Below are 9,782 nucleotides of genomic sequence, written 5' to 3'. Positions count from 1 at the left end.
GTGCCAGGATTGTGAGTGATTGCTGGAAATGTTGAATTGTTTGTACTCACTCACTTTTTATTATTATTTGTAAATATGTGTACAAATGGTTGGTTTTTTTTGTACTGTTTTTATCAATAAATCTTAGCAACAAAGGACATATACCCATGTGTCATTTCTCCCTAAGATGGCAAACTTAGATGGCCCTCAATCACAGTCCCCTCCCTCCAGAATTCCCAGATAACGACTCAACGACCCAATTTACATATGAATGACTAGACAATTTAGCTTCCACTTGGCTGAAGCTAAAAGCCTACCAGCCATTTGGCTGCTCTCGGGTTTTATAGGTAAAAAAGGTAGAAGCCTGGGGGTGCTAGTGTTAACCGAGAGACAGCGCTGAATCCTGAATGACATTCCTGCCTGTATCTGCGCCTTGATATTGGCCCCAGTTCATTCAAACTGTGTTTATGGAAAACTACTTGACTGTTCCATAAGGTCCAAAGCAGTCAGTGAACCTTTGGCACGTATCGCCATCCCCCCTCTGGATTTCCATGCGCTGTCTCCGGTAGCCTGCTTGACCGTGGTGATCTTTTGGATAAAGTGCACGAAGGAGGTCGCTTGCATGTCAGACCCTTACCTCTGACATTTACACCCTGACTCGCCGTTTTTCAATCATTGGATATTTTTTTAGGCTTTTGGTCCGTCTTGCCCAACTCTCTAAAAGGGAACAAAACGGGTTTAGATGTTGGGAAAGAAAGCACGATAAGCCAACGTTGTGATGTTTCATTGAATGTGTGGTTACTGGCTGATGTTACTCAAACGATTTTAGGCCATCGGGGGGCGTGGTCTGCAGCCGGTCACGTTGCTCTGCATAAGTCTTGTGCATAAATGAGAGATGCACAGTGAGAATGCATCAACATAATATTTTCAAACCCTATTACCTTCTTATTTATTTGCAAGGTAACCTCCTCACTCTCTGAGAGGACATATTCATTGTAGTCTAGCCTCGATCTGTGACCTTCCTTCTCATTAGATGGCCTCTGTCCTTCTTGTAACTAATGCAAAGAAGCATTGCTAAATGGAGGGTTCATCTAATGAAAGTAGGTGTAAGTTGCACAAAGATGGTAAATCTTGGTGGGCATTTGTAATTTTGGGTCTATATTAGGAAATCTGGGTGAAATTGTATCATAAGTTACAGAGAGATGCACTACTGCCCGTGTGATTGCACAAAGCAAACCATTGTGTGGCTAAATAGACCGCGATAATGCCATGATTTCAAAACTATAAAAGGAGTCAAAATATAACCTATTCTGCAGCACTTGTAAAGCACTGGGCAGCAGGGCCAGCTCAGGTCATAATATAACTGGCTATAAACAAATGTGATTTGTATGGTGGCCCTGAGAGGTCAAATGCACTGCAGCTTATAAACACAATACAATATAAAAAAATGCTGCAAAAGTACACAAAACACAATAGAAGTTGAATAAAAAAAACGACAGAGGTGACAGAAAACTGAAACATGTGAAGGAATGTACCGAGATGAACTTAAAAGAAGTTGAGGATTCATCTATGTTGTGCTTTGGAAAAAAGACTCGAGCTAATGTCTTTCAATCGCATGATTCATTTAATACTGCATATATGTTTTCTGTTAGGTGTTTAGAGCAACTTGTCATGCACATTATTGTCTCCTCTTAATCACTCCTGTAGTGTTTTGTGAACTGTTTTTTCCTATTTGCTGATATTTTCTCAAGTTGCAGTATGTTTGACCTCTCAGGGCCACTGTAGATTTGCACTTACTGAATTTAAAACATATATAAATGCACACATATCTCTCACTTTGAGGGTCTTACAGGGACAAACTTTTATAGCCAGCTGAAAGCAGCAAATAGAACTCGTCAGCTCATCTTGCAGTTTTGTCAAACCTGAGTTTCATTATAGCGTAGAGTCATCACTCATTAATAAACTGGTACACGGCTCGGGATTTCAGATTTGAATACCCTTAGTGTGTTAGAGGACCTAATATTGGCTGTAAGAGCCAGTCTGGTGCTACTCACAGCTGCTGTTCAGCTGATCTAACCACTTGGTATTGGGCAATACTATTGTAAAAAGTTTAATAACATAGTCAGGGGCGAGCCCATGCAAGCTCTTGCATGTAAACAAAATTTATAATGAAATATAAAATGCACAGCTACCCAGTATAATGGTGCAAAGATGGGTAAAATAAGTTCAAGCTGTCATCCAGCAGCAGTGTTTTGGGTTAGCTCCAATAATGATTTGCAAAATCTGACATATTAAAAAAAAAAAACAACAAAAACAAAACTGGAATAATTCAGGATGGATGTTGGAGGAAGGTGTGGATAACCTTCTCAAGGTTAGTCAATGGAAAAGGTGTTTAATTTAGTCTTTTGCATGGAGCATCAGTACCATTATTACTTCTACATTATGGTTGGAGCTGTGAACAAACACACACTTTTGCCTGTGTCCATTAATTTGCACGTGTGCATCTGTTCCTGCCTGCAGATAAATCACCTAGTGATTGGTCACAATGGCATCATGTCCACCCCAGCAGTCTCCTGTGTGATCCGCAAGAGGAAAGCAGTGGGTGGCATCATCCTCACAGCCAGTCACAACCCCGGAGGCCCCAATGGAGACTTTGGCATCAAGTACAACATTTCCAGCGGAGGTGAGACAAGTGCACAGACCCACTGTTTCTCTAATCACTATAGTCCAAGTCATAGTTTGCTCAATGTTCCATATTTGGGCATTGCCTGGTTTCTAACCAGTGTTTAACTTTGTCCGTAGGACCTGCTCCAGAAGGCATCACAAATAAAATATTTGAGATCAGCAAAAGCCTGCAGGAGTATCACATCTGCCCAGACCTCAAAGTGGATTTGTCTAAGATTGGCAAGCAGACCTTTGAAGTGGACACTTTCAAGCCCTTCACAGGTAACAGACCCACGGATGCAGAATCCTATCTTTAACTCAAAGATGAAGAATTCGTTAAATTAATACCAACGTCTTGAACTCTCTTCTCTTTGTAAACACATGTTCTAGTCTATTCAATATGAATAGACTAGAATACATGTTGCTTTGTAATTTCATGTACTGCTGTGATTTGTACCAGGACTTGTGTGCCAACTTTGCTTTTCCCTCTTGATTTATCTCAGTGGAGATTGTGGACTCAGTTGATGACTATGCAGAGATGCTAAGGGGGATCTTTGACTTTGCTGCATTGAAGGAGCTTCTTTCAGGAGCCAATCACATTAATGTCAGACTGGATGCCATGCATGGAGGTAGGGATGAGCATGTATTAAATCGGTCATTCAAACAGTGGATGCTAGTTCCTAAATTGAATAAATTACCAACAGGCAACACAAACGGAAATAATCTTTGTGCATCACAGTGTAAAGGAAAGTTTGTTCCGTGATCATGGCAGCATGTGATGTCCTTTATTAATGGCGCTCTTACTCCCTCTAGTGGTTGGTCCTTACGTGAAGAAGATAGTGTGCGAAGAGCTGGGGTCTCCAGCAAACTCTGCAGTCAATTGTGTCCCCCAGGAAGACTTTGGTGGTCACCACCCTGACCCCAACTTGACCTATGCTGCTGACCTGGTCAAAACCATGAAAGGTGGAGAATATGACTTTGGAGCTGCATTTGATGGTGATGGTGTAAGTTCTTCAGCATTCCGCTAATAAAGGATCATTTAACAGCTGTATTGGCAAGAGCTGGGCGGCAGAGTTATGAAGTCTGGACCTGGATATCAATCTGTGATATTAAATCACTCAGAATGTATTTAATCTAATAAGTTTTCATTCAAAGTTTCTATTTTCTTTGTTACATGAGAGTCAATCAAAATTTTAGGCCTACTTCCCAGAGTGAGATTGAATTTTGGAACAGCACTTAATGTGGAATGTTTTTAGTTAGCCGTTTTCCTCACCCTTCCTCCTGACAGCTTCATGTTTCATGAAAGGAACAGACCAAATGCTTAACAAAGAAATCACAAGAACTATTTGGTAAACTTGTCTTCAAAATTATCAATATAATCTAAGAAATATTTTACAAAAATTATATACTTTGGGATTTGAAGGGTTTTAAAAGCTTTTTTTCAGGGAGTACTGACACTAAACCTATCTGCTGCCGATTACCAAATCGGAATCAGCATACTTTATTAATCCCTAGGGAAATTATGTGGGTTACAGTTGCTCCAGTGCAGTAACATTAACAAAAACAGACTAGACTATTTAACAGTACAATATGTTAAGATATAAGGAATAGCACAATATATACAAATCACCAAATAATAAATATCCAGGGTGTGATTATAAAAAAAAAATCAAGAAAATTGACAGCTACATTAGAAAAAGGTAAAGAAAAGGGTGTGTGCAAAAAGGATGTAACTATTGCAGTGTTTACAGTGTAAATGAATAAAGTAATATCACAGCTCAGGATTGCCATCTTTTTGTCCCCTCTTCAGGATCGCAACATGGTGCTGGGTAAACATGGCTTCTTTGTGAACCCCTCGGACTCTGTGGCTGTCATTGCTGCCAACATCAAAAGCATCCCGTACTTCCAGAAGACCGGCGTCAAAGGACTGGCCCGTAGCATGCCTACCAGTGGAGCCTTGGACAAGTAAAAACCAAAACAGTTTTTATATTTTTGGGTAATTTGGGAAAAGTGCAAATCAAGAATCTTTTTTTTCCTTATATGATGTAATCTGTGTGTTTCAGTGTGGCTAAAACGCTGCAGATGGACCTGTATGAGACTCCAACTGGCTGGAAGTTCTTTGGGAATTTGATGGATGCTGGTAAACTCTCTCTGTGTGGAGAGGAGAGCTTTGGCACTGGTGAGACTCGGTCATCACATTTTTCTTTTTTTAGCTGTGACACCAGTAAGAATTGCCCCTCACCCAATCACATCTCTCTATGCTAATAAACAGGCTCGGATCATATCCGTGAGAAGGACGGCTTGTGGGCGGTGCTTGCGTGGCTGTCAATCTTAGCCACCAGGAAACAGAGCGTGGAGGAGATAATGAAAGATCACTGGCAGAAGTTTGGCAGGAACTTTTTCACCAGGTCAGAGGAGATGCCTGCATTACGATTTATGAAATGAGAGTTTGAATCCTAAAAGATGAGGGTTTTTTAAACACCATTAACAGTGTTAAGAATTTTTAAACACCACTGTCAAAACATTTTTAAAAAACTCTACTTGAGACTATGCAGGAATGGCGCCTTTCAGTGGCAAATTGGAGAAATGCAGCACAAGTGGAGTGCAACAGTTATAATTAAACTTTCTTTACTTTTGTCTCTTCAGATTAAAAATGTGTCATTATCGAAAGTAGTTGAAAATGAGTTCCTATGTATATTTTTAAAATCTTGGTCTAACTTCACTTCCAGGTACGACTATGAGGAAGTTGACTCAGATGCTGCCAATAAGATGATGAAGGATCTGGAGACGGCAATGTTCGATCCGTCCTTTAAAGGAAAGAAGTTCTCATCGGGCGATAAGACCTACGAGGTGGCCATCGCTGACAATTTTGCCTATACAGACCCTGTCGATGGGAGTGTTTCCAAAAACCAGGTGAGCAGCCTGCAAAACAGACCCCATTAATATTTGCAGTCCACAATTTACACAATATCCTGCAACAGTGCTCCGCTTGCCTCATGTTTTAGAGTTGTTGTTGTTGTTTTTTTCCACTTCAGATGCTACTAAGAGTCTGTATCCAATTTAAAACAGATTCCATATTAAAATCAGACCTGCTAATGATGCGTTTCAAAAGCTGGCAAAATACCTGATGAGGTCATACCCCTGTGCATACACACATGGAATAACTCCCACCTCGTACATTATATAACCACATGTTACTGCTCAGTCGATATTTGAATTTGTCACCATCTCTTACATCTTTGTTTCTCTTTCGCTCTCCCAGGGCCTCCGAATCATCTTCTCCGACGGTTCGAGGGTCATTTTCCGTCTCAGCGGTACAGGCAGTGCTGGAGCAACCATCAGGCTCTACATAGACAGCTACGAGAAGGACGCGCAGAAAATTTACCAGGATCCACAGGTGAGGACAGAGAGGAGTAATCCCAGCTGGTTGGATCCAGGGAGGAAAAAGATTAGACAATGAAGTCATCAGATAGGAAAATAAACAGTTATAAAGTTTTTTTTCTTTTTTCACGAATCTTTTTTTATTTGCGTGCGTGTGAATAATCGTTTAGGAGGGAGGGGGGGAAAAAAGATATTTATAAAGGTTGTCAGCCCTTTATCCATCTACATCACAGCAGTTTAATATTCACATGGGCTTCTCAACCTTTTGGGTTGCCTGGAATGATCAGTAACGTGTACGATGGCCAGCTAGCACTGGGTGGAGCCCTCAACAAAAAAAACAGGCTGAGAGATTTTATTCAACATGGGAGATGAGATGATGGAGATGTTTGGCCAAGTTTTGACTTATGGCACCTTATCTGGACTGGTAAGAAAAAATGAAGAGTGCAAGTTCCAACTAGACACACTTCATAAAATAATTTTGAATGGTGCAGACAGGGAGGTGATGTAGTACAAGAAAGAAAAAAGTTCTGCTCCAGCTCTTTATCCTTTTCAGCACTTGGACACTATGAATGAACAGATAAGCAGAAACATACTGCTTCAGAATCAGAGCTTGACAGATAAATGGCCAGCAGGTTAATGGTTCAGTTGGCTGACTTTGGGTGGGTTTGATTTACACACCCATGGGGTGATCTCCTTTCTGTGTGGATTTAGAGAAGAAAAAGTACCTCACACAAAACTGTGATAGAAAAGGCGCTTATTTTATGAATCCGCTGCGTCGTCTTTTGTCACAGTTAATAGTGTTCGATGTTGGTCATGTTTTAGATTCTTCTAATTTAATCGTTCTTAAAAAATAGTAGATGTAAGAATATAGAGTTGAGCCCATAGGTTGTTGGGCAAGGCCACACTTTTTGTAGTTTTGCCTCTGTAGACCACCAAAGTGGATTTGACATCAATCAGTCATCACTCTGTGATAGAAGTGCAGATTTCCAACTCACAAATAACTATATTGACAAGCAGTTTGATGGCCAGGTGAGGCCTGTTTAAAAAGTTGGTAATAATAATAATTGAGAGACACCTTAATGAATGGAAATGCAGGTTTACAAGTAGCTGCAAACCACTGGTGGTTGTTGTTGTTGTTTTTAAATTAGATTTGGATTGAGGACCATGAAGGTCAGAAAGTCTGCACAGTTTGAGGTAAAAAAGTGGAGAGATGAAATCAAGATGAACTTTTACAATGATGGGAAGAGAAAAGTAAGGAGAGACGACTCATAATTCCGATGTTGTGGCTGCCATTGGAACTGGATTACTAGTTCCAATGAACTAGAATGATGATGTGACTGCTGATAGAAGTAGCAGGATGACTGTAGTCTCTGCTCAGATTCATTTAAAAGCTGCAAACAGACAGAGCTTTGCAGTGCAAATGGATAACCGCCCAAAGCGTACTGCAAAAGCAACACACGTTTCTCAAAGCAAAGAAACGTGATATTCTTCAATAGCCAAGTCAGTCACCTGATCACAAGACCGTGGTTTCCAGTTGCTGAATAAAAGTAAATGTCTATCAGAATATCTCAGGGGGGAAACTCAGAATTTGAAGATGTCTGAGGTATTAAAAACAATATTTAAATGTAAAATTAAAGTAATTTGTCCACTTAAAACTGAGCTTCTTAAAAAGGGGCTTAGCATATTTTGGACCAAAGTAGTTTTATTTTGGCAGCTCTTCAGTTGGGCCTTGCTAGTTGAGGTTTCTGCTCATAGCTCTGATACTGGCGGCATTAACGGCAGCTTAGCAATACAGAACCAGAAGAAGCTGCTTTGTACTGAAGGACTTCTATAAACTGAATGACCTGAACAGGAAGTCCGACGTTCGCTGTTCTTTATGTGTCTTGTCTAGGCGATCCTGGCTCCTCTGGTAGACATCGCCCTCAAGCTCTCCCAGCTCCACGAGAGGACTGGACGCACCGGCCCGACTGTGATCACATGATTCCGTTGCCACACTGCCTCCGCTCATGCTCAGCAACAGGATACTGACACTCTGTCTGGGGTGACGCTGCCCTTGAATGCTGTCTTGGCTTCAGTTCCTGGCTCTTTTTAAAGAAATAGAGCTGGACAATAACATGCAGGGTGAATACATGAGCAGCTCTTAATTTTTGCATAAAGTCATCCATTTCCTGTCTCTAGTGCTAGTACCCAGTGAGCTTTAATGGTGTTTTCTTTGAAATGTTGGTGAACATCTGCCTGAGGGTTCTGATCTTGTCCTGTAAGCTTAAAATGACATAAATGCATTAGCTTATGTTCCGATGTTATGAAGAAAAGATTGGACTTTAGAAACAAGTTTGCTTCAGTAACATGCTCTGTGTTCATTTCAAGAAAAAATGTGCTTAATGTAATGTCAGGAATAATAATGTTGTTGTCCTGCTCTGTTCCTAAACTATATATCATAAAACTGAAAAAGTGCCACACTGACCATAGTTGAGCAGTTAGGGGAAACCTCACCCCTTTCCCTCCACTCCCCACCCCCATACTGACCTGGTGCCTTCTCCTCCTCCTGATCTCCAAAACCACCACATTAGCCTAATGGGATACACCAAACCACAGTTACTGTTAAACCAACACGTCCACCAGTGAATAAAAGAACCTTACATAAAAGGGCTGTAGTCCTGTTTCTTTGTTCCGTTTTTTAAAAAAATGTTTGTCTAATAAATTCTTGTCATATTCTCACAAATATGGAGCGGCACTGTACCTTTTCTTCTTGAAAACAGCAGGTATTTAGAGAAGTGGTAACTGCACAGAAACAGATTAAGAAAACAAAGCATTCAAAAGGCAAGTGTGAAAGTGTATGTGCGTGTGTGTAGGGTTGTTTAGTGATTGCTTTTTGTTCAGTTTGAAAGTTATTCTATGTAAACGCTGAGATCTTTTCCAGCAGAGCGCGAGCCAAACTGTAGGACGAGCCTGAAGTGCTTCCAAGACGACGATGCGTCTCCAAAGACATTCCTGAGGAAAGCGAAGTATAAACTGATGCGTTCTCTCCCTCCCTCGCAAGTCTTCTTGTTTTAGCAATGGTCTCTGTAATCCTACCAATTAGTTATAGTGGCAGGAAGTTAAAGGATCCAAAACTATGTAACGGCAAATGGAATTTTTTATTTTTATTTTTAGGGGGGGTGTAGATCAGGAGAAGTTAGGTACTATATTAGTGGGAACTTTGTCCTCTTTACATGATACACATTTGAAGTTGGTGGCATTCCTCTTCACTCTAAACACAAACAGCTCTACCTGTTTGCACAAATGACTCCAAAGCCTATAGCAAGTAATTGAAGTTCCTGAGCTGGACTTAACTGTCCAGTCAAGTTGTATTTTCTTGCGGCTGTCTAAAGAGTTTGTTTGATGACATTATGTTACAATTGACTGTTAATACACATTTCCTGTGATTTTTTTTTTCTTTCTTTTTTTTAAATGTTATTTTATTTTTTAAGGCTTTAAAACATTTCATGTGGCGCTGTTTTCTATTAAGAGCCATTTCTGAGTAAATGTTTCAAATCTTTCATCTCTTGTTTACGTTAAGATTGCAGATAGGGGGGTTTTAAGGCTGATTGCTAGTCTTCAAAGGTACTTTTGGGACGTATAACTGCCCTAAACAGTTCCTCTCCATCCCCTTAGGAGTCGCAGTAACTGGGTGGAAACGTTTTCATGCTGCATTGTTCAGACCCTGTCAGGCTGACATAGCGCAAAGCATAATGTGTTCCCCTTGTTTGGCTCATAAT

At 40.5% G+C, this 9,782-nt stretch overlaps 1 protein-coding gene across 2 annotated transcripts in view; it reads left to right on the top strand.

The window, feature by feature from the left end:
* pgm1 (phosphoglucomutase 1) overlaps nt 1–8,670 on the top strand; it is a 10,002-nt gene extending 1,332 nt beyond the window's left edge. Inside the window, exons 2-12 of one of the 2 annotated variants that reach the window (XM_005944254.3) lie at nt 2,500–2,534; nt 2,592–2,662; nt 2,782–2,925; nt 3,147–3,272; nt 3,457–3,647; nt 4,454–4,608; nt 4,707–4,822; nt 4,916–5,051; nt 5,373–5,556; nt 5,906–6,040; nt 7,916–8,670. In XM_005944254.3, coding sequence (XP_005944316.1) covers nt 2,500–2,534; nt 2,592–2,662; nt 2,782–2,925; nt 3,147–3,272; nt 3,457–3,647; nt 4,454–4,608; nt 4,707–4,822; nt 4,916–5,051; nt 5,373–5,556; nt 5,906–6,040; nt 7,916–8,005 — 1,383 coding nt within the window. In that variant the 3' untranslated portion in view covers nt 8,006–8,670. Of the gene's footprint in view, nt 1–2,499; nt 2,663–2,781; nt 2,926–3,146; nt 3,273–3,456; nt 3,648–4,453; nt 4,609–4,706; nt 4,823–4,915; nt 5,052–5,372; nt 5,557–5,905; nt 6,041–7,915 lie in introns of both variants that reach the window. The other variant, XM_005944253.3, reaches the window with a different exon arrangement.
* The last annotated feature ends 1,112 nt before the right edge of the window (nt 8,671–9,782 follow it).

This window comes from Haplochromis burtoni, unplaced genomic scaffold, assembly GCF_018398535.1.
Source record: "Haplochromis burtoni strain Fernald_Lab_line unplaced genomic scaffold, NCSU_Asbu1 Contig_398, whole genome shotgun sequence".
Classification (NCBI taxonomy): domain Eukaryota; kingdom Metazoa; phylum Chordata; class Actinopteri; order Cichliformes; family Cichlidae; genus Haplochromis; species Haplochromis burtoni.
Note: the sequence above shows the minus strand (reverse complement) of the source record. Positions and strands in the feature narration are given on the sequence as shown.